This window comes from Phalangium opilio, unplaced genomic scaffold (assembly GCF_054372755.1).
Source record: "Phalangium opilio isolate 3A_F unplaced genomic scaffold, DU_Popi_V2 ptg000082l_1, whole genome shotgun sequence".
Lineage (NCBI taxonomy): Eukaryota > Metazoa > Arthropoda > Arachnida > Opiliones > Phalangiidae > Phalangium > Phalangium opilio.
The window spans coordinates 10961552-10982726 of NW_028324189.1; the positions used below are offsets into that span (position 1 = coordinate 10961552).

The window sequence follows — 21175 nt, forward strand, 5'->3', positions numbered from 1 at the left end:
ACAAAGCTGGAAAACTAAGGGGAATAAATAGTTAACAAAGAACTCAAGGAAATTTGAAATTTTTAGTAAAATTCAGGGACATTTTTGCTTCAACTATAAAAGCCCCTCTCATTGTTATATTACTCCATATATGGTTGTGTAGAGCTGCTTGGTAGGCCTAATTCTAGTCTGTCACAGAAACTACCACAGAACACTTGACTTATGTGAACTAAATTTCACCTTGAAACTGTGTTTCACAACATTTCATCAAATCATTCTGAACTGGAAAGTGGGTGGTGATGGTGGTCCACCCTTTCACCAGGCTCTGATACCCAATCAGCTTGACCCAGTAATGGGGGGGGGGAAGAAGTATTTTTACTTCCCCTAGCAATTTGGAATAGTTGGAAAAGTCATGGGTATGGGGCAGAACCAACCATACCCAAATGATGATAAGAGAAAAGTGGTGCTAGTTAGCAAACAATGTTAGATGAAACTAGTAAACACTTCCAATTTAAGTCAAAAAGAATCCTTTTATTTTTATAGTATAATGAACAGTAATATAAACATTGAAGAGCCTAAATCACGGTGTTTAGGAAACCATTTGTTCTTCTAAAGCTTGTGACATCCAATTTGGAGCATGCTGGGAAATTTTTTCAATGATGTTGTTAACTTGGAAACACAAACATTGAATTTGTTTATCCCATGATGGCAGAATTTCTCGGGCTATTAAATATAATAATTTTTAAGTTTATCAATTAAGATACGCAAAATATTATAAAATATAGGTAATTAGTACTCTCAAAATGAACTATAGAATCAATCTGATCAATATATCCATTCATACGACCCTCAGTTATCATCTGAGATGCAATTTTTTCAGCCTGCAATAATAGAATGGTTCAAAATTTCCTGAACCAAAATAGTTAAATACTGTTATTCCACATTCAACAATACTTTGGGTGGAGGAATTTCCAATAATGCTCCCAATTCCTCAAAAGTGATGTTATTGTAGAGTTTGCTCGCTGATAAAAGGTTATGTTCAATGACTGCTCTGTCTAAAATGGTTGAACCATCGGAAGTGGAAGCTTTTTGATGAGGTTGAAGTAAAGCGGCAAAATCTTCCAACTCAGTCCTTCTAATTATTCTATCCAAATACATTTTTTCCAAGATACCATAGGTGGGAAGTTGTTGGCAACGTTCATCTTTAAAAAGGGTGGCTAACATTCTAGATCTTTGTTGACCAGCAGAGGCCAGAATAGTGCAGATAAGGGCGTTTTTAAGGGCAGTCATTCTTTCAGATTCAGCAATGATGCTTCTATATGATAACTCATTATAACGTTGGGCAGCTTCAATAAATTTTCTGCGATAATCCAAAACCCTCGCGTAGCACACTTTATAATACACTTGCAACTGCTCATTTTTAGATTCAGCTTGCAATAATGAGGCCCTGTTAATGAATGCCTCAGCTTGAACAGGGTCATCATCTTCAAGGTATAATCTCGCAATTTTGAGATAAGTTTCAAGTTTATAATCAACTGAATATTGCCTAGGGGAAGATTCGTACGAATGTTAGACTTGTTTATACTACGTTTATTCTAAGCCTACTTTTGTCCAGTTTCTAAAGGAATTCCAACTAAGACATTAGCGGCTTCTTTCCAAGCGTGCTCTCTTTCATATATGTCACCCAAATGTTGACGAATACTAGCTACTTGCTCTTCAAAAGAGACAACTCTGGGTTGGACTTTATCGAGAGTAAAATGCGAGATATCTTTCGAGATGTCATCATCGAGTTTAGATAAATAGGTACCAACATCGGTAAGAAGTTGACGGGAAATAACCAAACTGACATTTTCACTGACAACTATATGGCATATTAATCAATCACTGCGCTTCGGAAACTAAAATTTAATAATCTTACTGGCTTCCACAAAAAACTTCATTCCTTCGATTAATTCTTCTCCAGTTAATTTTAAAATTGAATCAAGTACAAGTCTGTATCTACGTTTGTATACAAATCGGTAGTCATAACGTCACGTCAAGCAATCTTAACCAAGGCTTAGCATAAACAATCTTACCTGTCAGCTTGATCTTTTGGAGTTCCTCCTAAATTAGTTAATGAAATTAATTGCTGTTTGATAGAAGCAGCCATTTTCCTTTCAATATTATTTATTGCAATAAAAAAGTTCTCTTTGATCACTTTATTTCTTTACTATTTCCGCGTAAGCTCAACAACGACGACGACTTACGGCCCTTCCGTCTCAAAAGTTGCAGACGCTCGATCAGACTTCAACAAGTATGGGCTGAAAATAAACATTTTGAAAATTGGACACTCTGGTGGTGGACGCCTCCAAGTTGATAGTCCAACGAATTTCCATCTTCGCGGATTTTTTTGAAGACGCACGCCATAGACTATCCACTAAATAGAGTGGGAAGACCAAGTGCATTCCTATAGAATAAATAGTCCATGTTATTATTTTGCTTATTGTAGTTGCGAATTCTCGTCAAGCTTACTGACTTTTCGTAGCTACTTAAGAAAAGATACATGCAGACGTTTCCCCTAATTTTACGATATATTTTCGCCTCCAAGAATCACTATTTGCAGTTTTGCACGCCCATAGTTTGATACACAATCTTCTACTCTATGTAAAGATTAGACTATGACTGAGGCTTAAGTTTTGCGCGATATTTTGAAGACTTTCAAGGATGCCCACAGAAAATTCAGGTAATTTAGCTTTTTATATTATTTGTAGCTAAAAGGTCTAATATCTAAATATTCTACAGTGCCTCATTTGGTAACTTTTTAATTAGGCTTATCAGGGAATTTGTTTAGGATGTTAAAAATGGGTAAATAAGAATCGAATGCGACGCGACACTTTTCAAGCGCAAGCGCCTTTGCATCCATTTAGGCCTAGGAAATCAATCGTTACGTACCCCTTGCAAATTCGGTGTGGTGGCCTTTAGGCGGCAGTTTAGACTGAGGTATTTTTTGGGCCCAAACGCCAGTTTTGCATAAAATTGCGCCAATGCGTGCATACTCAATTTAACAAAATTAAACCTTATATTTAACATAAACACGAACGTTTGAGCTTGAAATTAACTAGTTCAAGTATTATATAGACATTAGGGGTAAATACTTATGATACTAAGCATGGTTTTACCCTCTTTCATGGAAAACTGAATGCAAACTATAGTTTCAAATAATTATCAATATCGTTTTAAACCTATATTTATATTGACAATCACTGAATTATACTGTATGTGCATGCTTAGAATTAAAAAGCTTGTTATAAACCAACATTATGCTTTCCTTGAGTCCTGTATCGTAACTTTCTTATTTCCAGACAATTCTGTCTTTCAGCCAGTTGTTGTAGAAACAACTTTGGCCCAAAACATTTTACCTATCCCTCAACAGCAACTGGTTGCAGCCAACCCTAATGATTTGGGGAAACTAACAGACCAAGATCTTGAAGATTTGGAAAAAATTCAAGCAGAACTGGATAGTTTAACCTCAAGTTTACCTAATGCCACTGGGGACATTTCTGACTCCTCAATGGCTGTCAATATATCAAATATAACTGAAGAAGTTATAACCACTGATACTACATATCTGGATCATGTTTCATACACTAGTATGTCTGAACCAGTTTCAACTGAAACTGTTATCCTTGGTCAATCGGATGCAATGGGTGGGGATAGTTTTATAATCCATGATGCTGGTGATGTGGGAGATCAAGTGACAGTTGTAACGGAGGAAGTTGAAACTGCGCTGGAACCTCAGACTATAGAAACTGAGATACAAAATATAGATGATACTCAGTACCAAATTGTACACGTTAATGACACGGACACTGTTGTCAGCACTTCATCTTACGTCATGGAAACCCCTGAACCAGTTTTGACACAATCTTTAAACCCAACACCAATTCTCCAAACTACACCTATACCTATAGTTTCCACACTCCCAGTTACCACTACCAATGTTTCTAAAGTAGTTACCACCTCAATACCATCCAATGTACAATTACAAGTTGCCAGGAGCACCTTGGGAACTACTAAAATCATAGCCACAACAACAACAACTCCAAATATAACTGGAAACTTGACTTTGCCAGTTAGAAACCCTACTAGTGTCTTAGGAGTTCAACCATCAATTCAGGGGCAAAGCACTCCTCTAACTATTCTTAATACTTCAACCGGTATGAAAATTGGTGGTAAACAGGTCATGTTTGTTCAAAAACCCATGAGTACCATGACACCTGGTACCAAAATAATAAGTTCTACAATGCCTGGGAAGACTATGGTAACAACTACCATTATTCCTGATACAAAAATCAGTACTGGAGCAAAGAAACCGGCTCCAGTTACGGTTCCAGGGACAATTGCTCAAAATCAATTACCTGCTGGACCTCAAACACTTCAGATACCAATGTCACTGGCGGCTAACTTTAAAGGAGATAATATGCCAATTAAAGTTATCATGTCTCAAAACAGTAAAGGAGGGGGAGGTCCGGTACAAATCGCGACTAGTACCATGAATTTTTTACAATCATTAGCTGGTGGAGGCAAGAATATAATCACCACTATGGCTGGTGGCCAATTTATGAATAAAACTATCAAGATTGTTCAAGCACCTGCAGGTAGCACCCAATTTGCAACTACCGCTGGTACTGCCATATCAGGAGGAAATATAATAACATTGGCTAATCCTGGACAAACAATCACTCAAAAAGCAACTGGTGCAGCAGCTACTACTGTTGCTGCTGCTGCTGGGCAACAACCAACAATTTTGTTAGCAAGCCCAAATAAAAACGTCTCAGGTTTTAAAGGAGCCCCACAGATTATTCGAGCTTTTACTGGAAATCCCAACAGCAAACAAGTTAGATTAGGATTATAACTTACAGAGAATTAAATACTAAAAGAAAATTATCATTTTTTTAGAGTGTTGTACTCTTATCGCCAGTTAAGGGAAAACCAGGCACCTTCCAAAACGTGACATTAAAATCACCTCAAAAAATAGCACCCGCGCCTAACACCTTACCAAGTGGTGCCAGATTCACTATAGTAACTTCTCCCCAAGTTGTTTCAACAACTTCAACCCCTGTAAAAGCTGGTGGGGCTGCGAAACCAACTCAAAGAGTTATACTTAGACCTATAGTACCGGTAGGTTTTGAAATAACTTCAAAACTAGCGATTAATTATTGAGGTTTTAATCTCATCTCTTTTCAAAAGGTTGCGAAACCAGGTGTTAATGTGGTTAATACAGCTACCACAAGCGCTACGCAACCTAAACAAGTTGTAGTTCCAGTTAGTCGGGTTTTAACCGGGACAAATACAAATGTTCAACCAATACAAGTGCCTGGAAATAAATTTAATTATGTTAGATTGGTTTCCTCAGCTCCCTTAAATCAGGGTGCATCTACTAGCAAAACTGGCGCTACCACTAGTAAATATCATTTTACGCAAACGCTGAAATGATGGCGATAGTTTAGAACTTATACTTTCATTTTAGCTGCCAAAACCGCGTCATTGGTTCCAGTTTCTGGTATAAGAACATCAACCACTGGCAGTGTGAGTGGTAATCAAGTTAGATTCACTCTTAATCTTCCCCGCCCATCAACAACTGGAACTCAACAACCAACTAACTCCAAAGTTACCTTGCAACCACGGGTTATTATACCAGCAAATGCTGCTGGTACAAAAATCAGCAGTTCTCAACTGCAAGGGTTACCACCCGGTAGCATTATACAAACTGGTAATAGCGCCACTGGACAGCCTAGTTTTGTTATGGTTTCAGCTCAGTACATGTCCCAGGTAGTTAGTTATGGCGCTAAACAGGGGTTTTATAGTAGTAACTCATCGTGAATTTGACTTTGAAGCTGCAACAGGGTCAAAGTGGTGGCACTGGTACAAAGATGTTGCCAGTTTTGCAGCCAGCAAGGACTGTAGTGCAAGCCAGTGGTAGTGGTAGTAATTTTGTTCCAATTGCCGCGGCTGCTCCAACAACACCCCAAACTCAGAGCTTTGACGCTAATGCCGTTTCATCTAATGTTTTAACTGCTATTAAGCAAATAAACGGACGAAACCAGCCTCAAGAATTTGTAGATAACCGTCCAAGAAAACCATGCAATTGTACAAAATCTCAGTGTCTTAAACTGTAGGCGACTTAATTAATCTCTATAGCATTAGTTCGTCACACGATCAAGATTAAGTTCATTTTCTCATTAAAGATATTGCGATTGCTTTGCAAATGGAGAATTCTGTAACAATTGCAATTGCACCAATTGCGCGAATAATTTGGAAAAGGAAAATGAACGACAGAAAGCTATAAAAAGTTGCCTTGACCGTAATCCAATGGCTTTCCATCCTAAAATTGGAAAAACACGTTGGTTACTTACTTAGTTTAACTTTTTATAAGTAATTTTAATTTTAATTTTTTAACTAATCCTTAACAAAAAATATTGTTAGGGAAAGGGAGAGATGGAGATCACGAACGCAGTCACACAAAAGGTTGCAACTGCAAAAGATCAGGATGTTTAAAAAATTATTGCGAATGTTACGAGGTGTGTTACCAATTAAATATGTCGGGCCTGATTAATTATTCTTAACATCTTTCAGGCCAAAATATTATGTACAAACCTCTGCCGATGTAGCGGTTGTAAAAACTTTGAGGATAGTAACGAACGAAAGACACTGATGCATCTTGCAGATGCCGCTGAAGTTAGAGTTCAACAACAATTAGCTGCCAAAGATAAAATCTCATCTCAACTGTTGGACCTTCCTGTTAGAGCTCCTATCATTTCTCTAACTGGAGAACGGTAACTTATTTAATTAGGTTTAAATTAATAAAAGCTAATTAATAACAAAACTTGTCTTTACAGTTTACCATTTTCGTTTGTAACTCAAGAAGTAACAGAAGCAACTTGCGGTTGTTTGTTAGCGCGGGCGGAAGAAGGTGAACGTTCAGATATGTCGTACAGCGCTTTGGAAAAAGAAATTTTGGAAGAATTTGGACGCTGTTTGAAGCAAATTATCGAATGTTCGAATAAAACTAGAGCCAGTTAAAACAAAATTTAAAGATATTTTGGCGATAAGAACAATGATAGAATGGTAAACGTAAAACTGGCTCGCTAGTCATTGGAGTTATTGCAATTTTGTACATAAATATTAACATTGTACAGTTATTCTTGTTGATAACGGTTCTCCCAAATTCACCGATTGATAAGTGAATTAACTTATCAAAAATTTATCACGTGAAATATAGACATAGAATTTTAACAATGACATGAAAAATTACATTTATATTATCAGAATAATTAACTATACGCTATTTTTTTAAATATCCTATTAATCTCTAATTCGTAATTAATGTTACTTACGCCTTTTCCCCCTCATTCAAATTAATTAAAATATATATATTAATTAAAATTTATGTTCAAAATTTATCATTTTTGACAATAAAAATCAACAACCCGGGGAGATGGCTCAGCTGATAGTAATCAATCATTATTAAAAATATCCATAAAAATTATCGCTTCTTTTTGTTCATTGTTATTTTATAACTATTACGTTGGCGTGGGGTTTAAACTTGTAACCTTTTTTATGAGCATTAAATGTTGATATCATTTACTTCTGTGTCAAATTACTTTGTCTTATTATAAAGCTATCTCGGAATCCTTTGTGTGACGTCACCCACGCTGCTATTTACCCATAAAATCAAAGCGGTACCAAACATGGCCGCCGGCTACCACGGAATCCTTTGTGTGACGTCACCCACGCTGCTATTTGCCTATAGAATCAAAGCGGTACCAAACATGGCCGCCGGCTACCTCCGAATCCTTGTACGACGTCACCCATGCTATTTGATCATAGAACCAAAGCGGTACCAAACATGGCCGCCAGCTACCTCGGAATCCTTTGTATGACGTCACTCATTCTTTTTACCCATAAAACCAAAGCGGTACCAAACATGGCCGCCGGCTACCTCCGAATCCTTTGTACGACGTCACCCATGCTATTTGCCCATAGAACCAAAGCGGTACCAAACATGGCCGCCGGCTACCTCGGAATCCTTTGTGTGACGTCACCCACGCTATTTACCCATAGAACCAAATTCAACCAAAGCGGTACCAAACAAAGCCGCCCCATGACAAAGGTTCCACTTTTCTTGACTTCCAAGAAAGAAATGCTGTAAAAATATTACAATTTTCCAGGAACAAATTTATTTATTTAAAAAAAAGATTCTCCATTTAAGAACAACTCGGTTATCTCTTGGGGAGTGTATTTAGGGTTTAAAAAATTCTGCATTGAAAGAGGAGCCAACCCAAACGGATGAGGCTCTTTAACATGCTTCTTCTTAATAGAAACGTGACAAATTGGGCATTTCTTAGTCGTCTGAAAGAAACAAGCAAGCAATCGTTAATCAAAAACTTGCGAATGTTATAATTATAATTAAACTCCGTATTAACTCTCGCAAACCTTCAAAATCTCTTTCCAACATTTTAGACAACAAAGGTGAAAACACTTTGATGATGCGCTTCCCTCATATTCTGGTATAATGTTTTTACAGTAAGGACAAATCGCTGAATTTTGAAAGCATTGAGATTACGTACAAATGGTTAAATATGAAAGGATAAGTTTAGTTAACATAACAATATACCTTAAAAGAACGGCCTTTTTTTAAATATAAAAGTAAAAATATTGAAAAAAATAAATGATCTCTTATTACAATATGATAATTAGCGTTTAATTAGTCTTAAAAATAATCAAGGACTACTGCGCCATCCGACATTGATTTAGTGGCGTCTGCTAGCCAGAACCCTTGCCTCTCGCAGCCTAGGAGAATTCAACCAATCGCGTTGGAGTAAGAGGTTCGGGCTAGTAGACGGCGCCACTAAACAAAATGGCGTCGCAGTAGTCCTCGTTTTTAAGACTAATTAAACGCTAATTATTTTGTAATAAGAGATCATTGGTTTTCCTTAATATTTAATTCCTTTTAAAAAGCAGCCGTTCTTTTAAGGCATAATGTTATGTCACATGAACTGTTCCTTTAATTGTTTAAAAATTTAATTTAAGTACCGAACATTTGGGGACCTCTAGTATCATCGATTAATACCGTGTCTATATTAATTAATTAATTAATACATATCTGAGAGTTAATATTGAGTTTAACTACGACGAAATAGTACAAACAAACCTGTATTAAATTCATCTATAAAAAAATCTTTAACTTTTTCTAAAAAATCATTTCTCATGTTAAGAGGTAATAGCATTACAACAGCTGTAAAAAAATGGTTATTTAATTAATAAGACATCAAATTAATTAATAAGTGTGTGGGGGCGTAGTTTCAACTTCAAGTTGCTTGCTTACATTTAAAAATATCTTCTCTATTTGGCATCGAACTCGTCAACTCAACAAGTGTATCCACCAAACAACTAACATTATTCGATTCTTTGGCTTTCCTTACAGATTTATGTAACTTTGAAATACCTTCTTTACCGTGTATTTGTTTAACCTAAAAGATTCAACGTTCAAAACCAAGGACATCGTTTCATCCAAATTACTAACTAATTACCTTTTCCGAAAATTCCTTAAGTTGTTTATTTAAATTCTGAACTTTCATTATTTTATCATCGGAAATAGATTGGCTAGACGCGGCTTCTCCAGTTAAAATAGGATCGCCAAAAATATTTTTCGGTAATACGTTAATTTTGCGTTTTTTGTTCAAACGTGGGCTTGTTTCTTCTAACTGGGATCTTTTACTTGAACAATCAGTACTTTCCTCTGATATATTAGTCTTATTTCCATTATCAACAACATTAAAGGCATCGAAAACACTCATTTTCTTGGTTAGTTTCGTATGTTTCGATTTTTCACAGGCTCCACCATACATTTCCATTAAATTAGTAGCTGGTTCATCGTCACTGTTAAATAATTAAGTTAAATCTTAACTTATTTAAATAACAGTGGATATAACCTACGCTTCTTTCTCAGCTGACTGTAACTTATACGTAATTTGTTTGGAAGAAGTTGGATATTCTGTTTTTAAGTTGGGAGCCATGATTGTCTCCGAATGCGCGTTGTGACGTTTAAAAAACTCTATTAGAGATTTTTGAAGTGTACCGAATGATGTGTAGGTTTTCACGTGACCCCGTACCCATTTTGAGAGTTGATTCGTGTATTCTTTCTTATCAAACCTTGTTGGGAAACATGTCTTAAGTATCTTAACAGGATATACGAGACTAAATCTTGTACACTAACCTACTATCACAAAGTAACACCGCACCAAAATCATTTTTATGACGTATAACCCTGCCAATAGCTTGATTAACCGCTCTGACAGCTTGCAACATGTACCATTCATCACCGGACAAACCCTAAGGCAATCCATGAATCATACATACCTTCCTAAAAGCCCAAAGATCACCGACAACTAACATACCTTATTTTTGTTTTCATTCAAATATTGTTTTTTCAACTTAACCCTTTCGTCATAAAATGGAGCGAATGGAATTCCAGTAATTACAACACCTCTCGCGTGGTCATTGGCGAAATCAATCCCTTCACTAACTTTCCCTCGACAAACTCCAAATAAAGCTGCCCCTTTCAAAGCAGGATCTTCCACGCTGTTGGAATACTGCTCCAAACAATCAGCGAAAGCGTCTTTAGTGCGAGGTTCAACAAAAACAGTCTTTTTAGCGTTTAAACCCGCAAACAAAGGCGTGCTTTTCCATTTTTCAACGCAATTGGACATAACGCTGTAACTTGGAAAGAAAACTAACAATCCCTTTGGTATTGAGGTACAAAAATTGCTGATGGCCATTCCTAAAGACTTGAGATAAACGGGGTTCTCTCTGTTAGCGTAGTTCGCTAAAAGATTAGTTCCATCCGGACCGTTTTTCACAATGGCGATTAAAACTTGACCAGGGTTAATAATATGCGGGTTTTCAAGTTGAACGGGAAATGGTACACCCAGTTCAGCTTGGAATGATTTAAGAGGGGATAATGTTCCACTGGTTAAAATCATACAATGTATTCCCTGATTTATCAAATCCCTCATGCTATAAAAACATTAAAAACGAAATCAGTTACATATTTCTATCATTTATTCAACTAATTAGTTGCTACAGACGATACAACTTTTGACTCGACTATATAGATGGGTCAAAACGTTGAGTCAGCAAAAATTGGTCAGTAATCAATTTATAAATAGAGTGCTGTCAGAAGCGCCGGTGTGACGTCACCCATGCTGTTTTCCCATAAAGAAAAAACGGTAACTGTCATGGCCGCCCATTGCTAAAGGCAGACTCGTGACGTTTAACCTTGGATCTGACGTCACAACTGACAGCACTCTATTGGTGATTCAACAAGTCCACACCTTCTGTTCACGCGTCGTGCCAACTAGTTAACTCAACTCAAGTTGACTCTTCTAAATGAGTCAAAAAATCGTAGGCCTATAATCTGAAAGGGCCTTTAGACAACTCGCCTTCTTTCTGGGGATAAACACCAACAATCGAGTTTCCAACTGCGTTTGTAATTCTTTTTTAAATCTGAATTTGACGAGTTATTCTTCCAATACGTAAAGTCATTATATTGAAAATCATTATTAGCTCCTTGAGCCCAGACATCTTGTTGACCTTTTTTGGGCGCTACTTTATCTTCAGATATACATATCTGTGGTTAATTCAATTGAAAATTATTTCAAGGGATAAAACGCTAGCCGGCACTTCTTCTCATCATACTTTATAATGTTGATCAAAGCTGGAACCACCAACATTTTTAACCTCAGATTTAATCTGAGCAAAAATAACTTCCAACATTTCGGAGAATTTAACCAAACCGGCATTTCTCATGCTACCAAATGCCTGATTTTCACTAACGTAAACCATAACTTGTTCTATCACAGACTGAATGTTTGTGGCAGTGTGCGAATTTATCCCAGCCCTACTTAAAACCTTGAAAGAAATACCAAATCAACAATGGCAAGCTTAATTGCACCGTAACCATAAAGAGGTTAACAAACCTCGAATATATAACCTCCATTTTTTATTATCCCTTTATCGAGGGAAGTTGCAAATGCAACGTCATCCAAGATTCTTTCAATCTCTGTTAATGTTACTTTTAACGAAGCTAAATCATCAATGCTAACATCAAGATTTACTGGACTACTATAATCTGTAGGGTCGGGTTTATCCAAGCTAGCAAACTTTTCGAGTAATTTAGTGACCTAAAATTTGTTTTTTTTTTTAATTTTTAAAATTCTAATTGGAGCTAGGTTTTACGGGACAAAATATCTCACTTCAGATATGGAACAAGCTATATCTTTAGACTTTATTTGAAAAGACATTCCATCTTCACAAACGCTCTCAATATTATGAGCTTCATCAAATATGATGACATTGTTTTGAAGTTCTATACTTTGAGCTTTTCGAGTTTTCGGGTCAATTAAATAGTTATAAGGTGCAAAAATGACATCAGCTTTCTTTTTGATCTCTTTGGCAGTATAGTAAGGACAACATCTAAACATTTCATTCAGTTTTACCATTCAAACCCCATTTCCTTGATATTGAAAGGAATTAACCCAAATTACCGATGTTTGGTTCCTAACTTCATCAAATCTTCTATATCCAAAACCTCTGGTTTCCTAAAGTCAGGTTCTGTAGCTGCTTTTTGTTCCATGTTTAAATAATATTGGCATGTCCGACTTTTAACTCTCGCTCTACACGCGTGCAATTTTGCGGCATTGCTTTCCAAATTGGCCACCTCAGGTAACAAACACAATTGATCTCTAGATCCCAGGACTACAGATGGTACCCTAAAATTTTAGCCCTTTAACATCGAGTAATAGTTCCAAAACTTTTGGGCTTAACAGTTCTTACCTATTATAGGAAGTTTTTTTAAGTTCTTGAACAACTTGTGACAATTGTGAATGTGTTCTGGAGCTATAGATAATTTTAGTAGGGGCTAAATCGGAAATTTCACATGAAAATGAGTGAAAACTCTGTCCAGATGATATTTTTCCAAATAAACTAACCTAAGCCAAATGAATTTTGTGATTCAAATGAACCCACAGCTTGACCTAGTTGGTTTGATAGTTTCTTTTGATATTCTAATTGCGAATTGCATCCCTGGCTTTGTTCTAACGTAATCATTGATAGTTGTTGATAGGCTCTGTGATTTTCAAGCCAAGCTAATGCCCCACATAACAGTGACAGGGTTTTCCCCGTCCCTGTTGGACTTTCTAACAACCCATTTTCCCTCTGACAGTTGAAGAGATAATAAAACCACATGAGTAGCTGCACCATGGCAGATGACATCGTGTCAATGATAAACTCATACCCTTTGCAAACATTCCAAAAGTTTTCCTATATAATCAACCTGAACCTTATAAGGTTCATGTGGAAAGCAAATTTTTACTCCTTCAACCAAAAATTCGTGTTGTTTGTTGTGCCCCTCTTTTACTTTCAGTTTCAGTGTCTTAGAAGACATGATAACAAATAATTCCAGTGGAGACCAACAACTTGTATGCAAAATTTTGAATTTTCTTAAGACTAACAACTTATCATAGAGATACACATAGTTTTATTCTTAAATTAATTTTAAAAATAATATTTAATATTCTGAAAATTTTACTTGCATGCAACGAATCTCAAACGATACTTTACTTCCGTGTTCTCCAGCTAACCGTATTTTCCCGCGCTTTCCTTTAAACAAACTTAGGCCATCAGGCCGCCGCCGTCTGCTACAGTGCTACATGCTCTGCCCATAGCCAGGGTTGAAAATAAAGTGGATTTTGTTAGTGGTCCTCGGGACCAGTGAACCCTCATGTTGGAATTATTAAACTGGTCCTTGGGACCAGTGACCCTGGCATTAATTATTTTTTACTGGTCCCATTATAAAATTTCTAAATTGGTGAGAATAAGAAGCGCGTAAAGACACAAAAGTAAAGAAGCTGAAAGTTCTAATTGATTTTGAATTTTTTCACTGTAGGAAAAAGTAGCCTATCAAAATCAATTTTGCGACTAGTTGCCACTAAATATCAATCAACATGTCTAATGATATTTGAAGTTCTTCATCCTTTTCTGAACTATCCTTATTGCGTTTTACATAATTTCGGTGGCTACATCAGATCATCAGTCAGTAAGCTAGAGTACGAGAGCTCCCTTAGGATCAAAATCCTGTAATGTGACTAGTACCATACACTACTGCCATACTGCCTAATACGACTACTGAGAACTAGTACTGACTATCGTCGACTTCAAGAGACTCATTCTAGAGTATAGACGCTAGTCAAGAACAATAGCCAATATACTACAAACCTTTAGTCATAGCCCACTCGATCGTTACATAACTAAAGCATTAAGAGGATACAGAGTGTCATCCTTCTTCTATTATCCCCTTCTGGTACTATTGACCATTGTCATTACTGGAGGGAAGACTCGCATCTCTTGCGATTGCACCATTTTATTAGGTGGAATTTCTGATAGCGTTTTGACGTCGTATTCCAACCAGTCAACCAGATTATTGTTACAGGAAATCTTAAGGGGCGGCCAAACCTATAGCATCTTCTTTCTTCATACTATTTTTATTTTACTAATTAAGAACAGGAATAATTAGGCCAAAAACAAACAAAGATTTTGGAATATATTACACATTTCATTTCAGAACTTTCGATCAACGTAAAACTGGGTCCCTTGTAAAATGAATTAACTTTCATAGGAATTAGTTTAATTATTATGATTTCACGTTTCGACCTATTAGACAAACATGTTTATAGGGTGGTTTTTCCAGCTATAGGAATCCATAAACTCCAGTACCACTTTTTAAAAGTGGAGAAAAGTGTTTTGGGCTGTTTAGAAGACATTAGTAAATTATAATTAACTAAATTATTAATTATATTAGAAAATAGAAACAATAAAATTGAAACGCACGCTCCCGCCATATTTTGAAGTCTGCCTAACTTCAGCAGCGCCATCTAGTGGTCCATATTTGCACCAAAATAAACCTATTCATTCTGGGTTCTTTTGGGGCGATTTCCGTGGGAACGAGATGCTGCGATTTTCTGTGCGATTTTTGCTGGTAAATATTTTGATTTTATTTATATTTTAATGGTTAATTTTGATTAAATAACAAAGTTTTATCGCAACCGATCGGAAATTAAGCGTTGGAAGTGGAAAATTTATGGTCAACCGTGCCAAAATACGTTTGTTAATTACGACCAAGGCTTACGGGACCACGTTGGTTGGCACCATTGGCTGGTGCTACTATTACCAAGGCTTACGGGACCACGTTGGCACCACGGATTCAAGGAAGCTGTTGCCTCTTCATAAGAGATCTTTCCAGGTAAATATTTTATTTATATTTTAAGGGCTAATTTAGATTAAATACCAAAGTTTTATCGCAACCGAATGAAAATTAAGCGTTACAAATGGAAAATGTATCTTAACCATGCCAAATAGGTTTGTTAATTACGACCATTGTCTGTTTGAAGAAAACATAGCCTTAGTTGATTTTATATATTGGTTACCAAACATAATGGTAGTTATTTGGAACTCCATAGTTCTAAATAAGTAATGCACTTTTGTTGCTTTGGTTATTGGCTGTATATTGCCCTTAACTGAAGCGAGTAGAAAGCCTTTAACGGAAGGTGAATTAACGCCGAAGTGAGGTTTTTAAGTAACTTTAGTTCTCTAAATTGTTTTCAATTAACAAATCTATTGGTGTAAATATGGGTGTCTAGGGCCGGAAATAAGCGCAGGACACATTGTCCAATAACATTAAAAAATGCCCCATACTATTTTTAAAAACGAAGGGGGTCACTGGCCTGTTTGACCAATAAATTTTCTCAAAGTTTTGATACTTAACCATGAACACGCGATACTATTTTTGCACACTCTAGTGCACAATGTCCTATAAATTTTCTAGCCAATGGAGAAAAAGTCGTTTTTGTCCATTGAGTATGTTATAGTCCTATTTGCCCCCCCCCCCATCCAACCATAATAGAAACCCAGGGTTACGTCAAACAGGGGTCAAGTAATTAAGCAAAATGTTCACAAGGAATAGCATTACGCCCAACTTTGGAGGTTCACAACTCTGGTTCTACTAGAGATATGGGGGTGTCCTTTGACTATAGTCCTATTACCCCCCCCCCATCCCACCATAATTACACCCAACTTTGAAGGCTCATAACTGTGGTTCTATTAGGGATACGCGGAGTTTTTGCACACACTAGTGGACAAGGTCCTATAAATTTTCTAGTCAAAGGAGTTAAGTCGTTTTTGTCTTTTGAGTATGTTATAGTCCTATTTGCCTCCCCCCCATCCAACCGGTATGTTCCCATTTTCCCCAATCCCATAATACCCAAAAGAAATATTTCGCCCAAAAGATTTTTTGTCCCATTTCGCCCAAAATATTTTTTTAAACTGATATTGCAAGGGAAATTAATAGCCAATGTTTCTGTTTTGGGGGAAAAATATTTTGGGACAAATGAGTTTGGGAGAAATGGGAATTGGGGAATCTGTTTTTGGGTGAAATGGGGAGAATCATCCAACCATATTAGAAACCCAGGGTTACGACAAACAGGGGCCGAGTAATTAAGCAATATGTTAACAAATATAACCCCCTCCATAGGAATAGCATTCCACCCCCAACTTTGGAGGTTCATAACTCTGGTTCTACTAGAGGTATGGGGGTGTACTTTGACTATGTTATAGTCCTATATGCCCCCCCCCCATCCCACCATAATTACACTCAACTTTGAAGGCTTATAACTGTGGTTCCACTAGAGATATGGGGGTCCTTTGACTATGTTATAGTCCTCTTTGCCCCCCCCCCATCTCACCATAATTAAACCCAACTTTGAAGGCTCATAACTCTGGTTCTACTAGAGATACGCGGATTTTTGCACACAATAGTGGACAAGGTCCTATAAATTTTCTAGTCAAAGGAGGGGACACATGTTCTATATGAAAGTTTTCTTATTTCCGGCCCTATGGGTGTCAAGTCCATTTTTTTTTCACCGTAACATTTGTGTAGTTACAAGTTAGTCGTATCGAAATGGTTTCTTGGAAAGAATTTAGAAGTTTATTTTGGCACACAGTATTCATGATTCACATTTATGTCGTACTTATTCAAAATATTTGAAATTAATCTTATTAAATTCTTCTAATTAATTGCGCGTTGCATTTATTCCTGGTTTTACTGTTCAATCTTTTACTCGGTTTAAAACTAATTCAAAGTGATTGTTTAATTCACAAATATTTCAAGATTGACCCTAAACCGTAGTAATAATTATCTTTCTAGTTATGTTAAATGATTTATTTGAAAGTGGAATTAATGTTACTCTAAATGCTTGTGTCAATTAAGCTGATAATAATTTTAATTTCGTATTAGATTGTTTGAATTGAACAGATTGTATTTTTTAGCTATCATCTGTTTCCAAAGGAGAAATTTATGTTGGATTCTAGAATGAATTATTTATCATTTGACAAATTGCACCCTATATTAATCAGGTCAATGAACCCATTACAATTCCATTCTCAATTCAGGTCTACACTTTGATTTTATCCGTTGAAACTGAATCTCACTAGGAAAACAATTTAGACATTTTAGGCTCTCAGTGAAGTAAATAAATCTTATTAATAGTAATTTTAGCGATATTAACGGGACAATTCCATTCTCAATTCAGGTCCACACTTTGTTTTTATCCGTTTAAAGGGAATCTCATTAGCAAAAAAGACTATTTCGACAGCCTGTCAAACATTGTAGGCAATCATTGGGGTATTTAGTTTATTATTTATTATTCAATTTATTCTTAGAAGGAAAGCGCTACGTGTCCTGTTGTTTTTAGGGATTTTTCTTTTCGCCAGGACATAAATAAAATGCTGAAATATGGAATAGGTGCTCTCTGGTCCTAGCCCTCCCTTTTAAGAATAATGAACGTAATCAGGATTTTAAGGGTGAGATTCCCTTTGCGGTATTAAGGCATCTAGTTTATGATTTTAATTATAAATATTTTTAGGGGAAAAGCGTTTGGCAACTCTTTGAGGGAGTTTTGTAGGATCTAAATAAATTTCTGATTTATGTTTAAGGTAGAAGGTTGCTTATACGCTTTGTCCTTTAAAAGTAAACACGATTTTAAGCGGGTTTCCTATAAACAAAGCCTTTATTATTATCATTATTATTATTAAATCAAGGCTTAGGTTTTTATGGTATTATTTTACTTCTCCATACTAAGGTATTTAGTTGAATGTTACGCGTGTGCAATTTGTCAAATCATAATAATTTGTCTTCTGCCCGAACATTTTACGTTACATCATGCAAGAATATTCAAGTGGATTTTCATATTAAGGTATATAATTTGAAGTTATGCATGTGCTATTTTCTCTAAATAATAATAAGAATTTCTCTTGCGCAGGAACATTCTCTCGAGTGGAGGACTTCTAACATTGAGTGGAGGACTTCTAACATTGAGTGGAGGACTTCTAACATCGAGTGGAGGACATCTATCACCGAGTGGACAACTTCTATCACCGAGTGGACAACTTCTATCACCGAGTGGAGGACATCTAACATCGAGTGGAGGACATCTAACATCGAGTGGAGGACTTCTATCATCGAGTGGAGGACTTCTATCATCGAGTGGAGGACATCTAACATCGAGTGGAGGACTTCTATCATCGAGTGGAGGACTTCTATCATCGAGTGGAGGACTTCTATCATCGAGTGGAGGACTTCTATCATCGAGTGGACTTTCATTGGAAATCCCATGCTAAGGACGAAGTTTCCTGGTTTTGGGGGCTCCATAGCGGGCCTTAGTTTAAATTTAATGATTCCCGAGTTGAACAGGGACTTGTTAAATTTAAATTGGGCTCGCAAGGCTTACTTTAGGGGTGGTAGCTTAAGTTTAAAATTTAAGTTTCGATATTGGGGAAGGAACAAAAATAGTCGAAAAACACTTGGGGTAGTTTTTTTGAGCTTTTTTTATGCTTTTTTTTGTATTTTTATTAATTTTTTTATAAAATTTACATTTTTTTAGTATAAAAAAAATTTTTTATGGAAAAATTTTTTTTTATAATGATTTTGCCTTTTTTATTAAGTAAAAAGCTTAAAAAGGGGCCTAAAAATATCCCCCTAAGTCCAGACCCTAGAAAATTGAAACCAAGTCTAGTATATAAAAAATTCAAGAAAAGAAAGAACGAGGTTTAAGGCAAAATTTATTCAATAAAAAACAAAAAAACCAAAGTGTTTACAAAAATTCCGAACAAAAAAAAGATTAAAGAGGTTTGTAAGTTAAAGTTTGAACGCGAAAAAAAAATAAGTAGTTACAGATAAAATTTCCACGAAAAAAATTAAGTTAAGTGGTTACATGAAAAATTTGCAAGTAAAAAAGATGTATTTGGTCTCTTCTAGCTTCGATGATTTCCTCCAAATCTTTAAGTCAGCGCTGAGAGAAAGAGCTAGTCCAGAAGACATCATGTAACGTGAATCCAACGAAGCGTGTCATCAGGAATGATACATAGCAAGTCCAGAACAGCTTCGTGTTGAGTCAATCGGAACAAAGGATGTCATCTGGAAGGATACGTCTCGGAATGACCAGCGACAGAAAAATCCAAGAATATCTGCAGCATCTATAAATGAAAACATATTAATAACACATATTAAACTATTGCCTACTAACAAAGTAATCTCGAAGATTTAAATAATTTAAGAAGAGGGTGTCCTTGATTAAAAAAACTACACCAACTAATTGCTACCCTAAATTAAAGAAAGACTTGACTACCGTGATTTCCACCCTGAATTAAATACTCTCGCTAGCTAATTATTTCCCAAAATTGTATAGAAAATAGTTTTAAGAAAAACCAGCCCTTTATTTTAAGTTAAATTATATAACTTAATAATGAAATTAATTTAAAATATCCCCTAAATTAATTTTAGGAAAACGACATTTATTTAAACTAAATTGCTTGCCCCTTTTAATAGCATAATAATTTAAAATATCTTCTTAGCTAATTTTATTAAAACCTGATATTTATTTAAAACTATTCCCACAGGTAGAACCCACAAATAAAATCTCTAGTCGAAATTGGACAAGGGTTAACTTATGCTTAGGGCAAACGTCCACGTGTCTTAAAACTATCTCTGCGGGACTTGATTTTCGAAAATCTGTCGCTTTATCTCTAAATTAATAATAGCCCCTAAACTAATTTTAGGATAACCTTCAATTTATTTTAAAACTATTCCCACAGACAGTATCCGTAAATAACTAGAGTTTAATAAGACACAGTTTAATTTAGGCTTAGAGTCCTCGCGTTTTAAAATTCTCTCGGCGGGACCCGATTTCCGGAAATCTGTCGCGTTATCTCTAAATTAATTACGTGCCCCCTTTAATAGATTATAATAATAGCCCCTAAACTAATTTTAGGAAAACCTTCCATTTATTTATTTTAAAACTATTCCCACAGACAGTATCCGCAAATAACTAGAATTTAAATATTACAAGGCTTAATTAGGCTTAGGGCAACGGTCCTCGTGTTCGCGGGACTTGATTTCCGAAATCTGTCGCGTTATCTCTAAATTAATTACGTACCCCGTTTAATAGATTATAATAATAGCTCCTAAAATAATTATTTAGGGATTCTCTCTTGTCCAACATCTCGTTGTAAAATATTATTTATTTTACTTGACTTTTAATAAATAAATAAAATTCACTAACATTTAACACTGCCTAATTAATTTAAATACTTGAAATAAAATAAATAATTTAAGGGGAGCTAGATGAGTTTGGATTATTGGAAAGGTTAGGCTTACGGACTGTTAAAGCACCACGAGGCGAAGCAATGGCTGCCAAGTATGTTGAAGAGCTTCGAATTCAGCTTGCGTCCTCGGCAAAAACGATCAGCGAAATGGCAGAGCTATCAAGAATCGACCTTAAAAGCCGGGATCACGATCAGCTGGGCTGCAAAGGTTTTTCCAAGCGACCTCCACGACGGCTTCCAGGCAAAGAATGAGCCGTCTGACCTCGACTGCTTCCAGGCAAAGAATGAGCCGTCTGACCTCGACGGCTTCCAGGCAACGAAATAGCCGTCTGACCTTTGCCTGCAACCAAATACATTTCCAACGTCGGGGGGCGCTAAAAGCTCCTATGCGCGGACTCGGGTGCGCCATACCCCGGGCACGAAATCCAAATAGCTGAACACT

At 36.2% G+C, this 21175-nt stretch overlaps 4 protein-coding genes and 1 long non-coding RNA gene across 10 annotated transcripts; 2 read left to right on the forward strand and 3 right to left on the reverse strand.

Annotated features, from left to right (window-relative positions):
* Positions 1-489: 489 nt before the first annotated feature.
* On the reverse strand, positions 490-2265 carry CSN4 (COP9 signalosome subunit 4). The gene is made up of 6 exons (XM_089848609.1): positions 2055-2265; positions 1898-1977; positions 1585-1840; positions 934-1525; positions 776-860; positions 490-702 (listed from the first exon to the last, which is right to left on the reverse strand). Exons 1-6 carry the CDS (start codon positions 2126-2128, stop codon positions 569-571), a joined length of 1221 nt encoding a protein of 406 aa, XP_089704735.1. The 5' UTR covers positions 2129-2265; the 3' UTR covers positions 490-568.
* Positions 2266-2465: 200 nt separating this feature from the next.
* LOC149651617 (uncharacterized) lies at positions 2466-7605 on the forward strand. Of its 4 annotated transcripts, none has more exons than XM_089848605.1 (10): positions 2466-2701; positions 3321-4855; positions 4918-5139; positions 5209-5422; positions 5489-5790; positions 5856-6133; positions 6207-6361; positions 6445-6539; positions 6595-6794; positions 6858-7605. In XM_089848605.1, exons 1-10 carry the CDS (start codon positions 2683-2685, stop codon positions 7039-7041), a joined length of 3204 nt encoding a protein of 1067 aa, XP_089704731.1. In that variant the 5' UTR covers positions 2466-2682; the 3' UTR covers positions 7042-7605. The 4 variants fall into 4 exon arrangements, with proteins under 4 accessions (XP_089704731.1, XP_089704733.1, XP_089704732.1 ...); XM_089848607.1 differs by having other exon boundaries at positions 2473-2701; positions 3392-4855; XM_089848606.1 differs by lacking the exon at positions 2466-2701 and adding an exon at positions 2965-3105.
* A 576-nt stretch (positions 7606-8181) lies between these two features.
* Positions 8182-13752, reverse strand: LOC149651618 (regulator of telomere elongation helicase 1 homolog). 3 transcript variants are annotated; one of them, XM_089848603.1, is made up of 18 exons: positions 13642-13752; positions 13316-13563; positions 13011-13236; positions 12856-12940; positions 12567-12791; positions 12276-12495; positions 12000-12203; positions 11719-11931; positions 11463-11650; positions 10419-11037; positions 10238-10353; positions 9958-10173; positions 9552-9900; positions 9347-9491; positions 9173-9256; positions 9055-9096; positions 8455-8558; positions 8182-8370 (listed from the first exon to the last, which is right to left on the reverse strand). In XM_089848603.1, exons 2-18 carry the CDS (start codon positions 13463-13465, stop codon positions 8206-8208), a joined length of 3351 nt encoding a protein of 1116 aa, XP_089704729.1. In that variant the 5' UTR covers positions 13466-13563; positions 13642-13752; the 3' UTR covers positions 8182-8205. The 3 variants fall into 3 exon arrangements, with proteins under 3 accessions (XP_089704729.1, XP_089704728.1, XP_089704730.1); XM_089848602.1 differs by having other exon boundaries at positions 13316-13699; XM_089848604.1 differs by lacking the exons at positions 8455-8558; positions 9055-9096 and having other exon boundaries at positions 13316-13698.
* Positions 13751-20696, forward strand: LOC149651619 (uncharacterized). Its single transcript, XM_089848611.1, has 5 exons — positions 13751-13888; positions 13967-15055; positions 15139-15319; positions 17401-18326; positions 18393-20696. Exons 4-5 carry the CDS (start codon positions 18184-18186, stop codon positions 18748-18750), a joined length of 501 nt encoding a protein of 166 aa, XP_089704737.1. The 5' UTR covers positions 13751-13888; positions 13967-15055; positions 15139-15319; positions 17401-18183; the 3' UTR covers positions 18751-20696.
* Positions 19174-21104, reverse strand: LOC149651620 (uncharacterized). The gene is made up of 2 exons (XR_016371292.1): positions 20786-21104; positions 19174-19605 (listed from the first exon to the last, which is right to left on the reverse strand). It is a non-coding gene; the product is annotated as an uncharacterized LOC149651620 (long non-coding RNA).
* Between the last annotated feature and the right edge of the window lie 71 nt (positions 21105-21175).

Excerpts from the sequence above, each read along its gene's own strand:
- CSN4 (XM_089848609.1), bottom strand. The coding sequence starts at position 2,128 with ATGGCTGCTTCTATCAAACAGCAATTAATTTCATTAACTAATTTAGGA. Across the intron at positions 1,978-2,054 it reads CCAAAAGATCAAGCTGACAG|ATACAGACTTGTACTTGATT; the intron begins GTAAGATTGTTT and ends ATACAAACGTAG. Across the intron at positions 1,841-1,897 it reads GAAGTTTTTTGTGGAAGCCA|TTGTCAGTGAAAATGTCAGT; the intron begins GTAAGATTATTA and ends TATGCCATATAG.
- LOC149651617 (XM_089848605.1), top strand. Across the intron at positions 5,423-5,488 it reads CAAAACTGGCGCTACCACTA|CTGCCAAAACCGCGTCATTG; the intron begins GTAAATATCATT and ends CTTTCATTTTAG. Across the intron at positions 5,791-5,855 it reads CAGCTCAGTACATGTCCCAG|CTGCAACAGGGTCAAAGTGG; the intron begins GTAGTTAGTTAT and ends TTGACTTTGAAG.
- LOC149651618 (XM_089848603.1), bottom strand. The coding sequence starts at position 13,465 with ATGTCTTCTAAGACACTGAAACTGAAAGTAAAAGAGGGGCACAACAAA. Across the intron at positions 13,237-13,315 it reads TTTTGGAATGTTTGCAAAGG|AGGGAAAATGGGTTGTTAGA; the intron begins GTATGAGTTTAT and ends TTCAACTGTCAG. Across the intron at positions 11,038-11,462 it reads TGTTTATCCCCAGAAAGAAG|CATGAGGGATTTGATAAATC; the intron begins GCGAGTTGTCTA and ends ATGTTTTTATAG.
- LOC149651619 (XM_089848611.1), top strand. The coding sequence starts at position 18,184 with ATGGTATTATTTTACTTCTCCATACTAAGGTATTTAGTTGAATGTTAC. Across the intron at positions 18,327-18,392 it reads AAGTGGATTTTCATATTAAG|GAACATTCTCTCGAGTGGAG; the intron begins GTATATAATTTG and ends TCTCTTGCGCAG.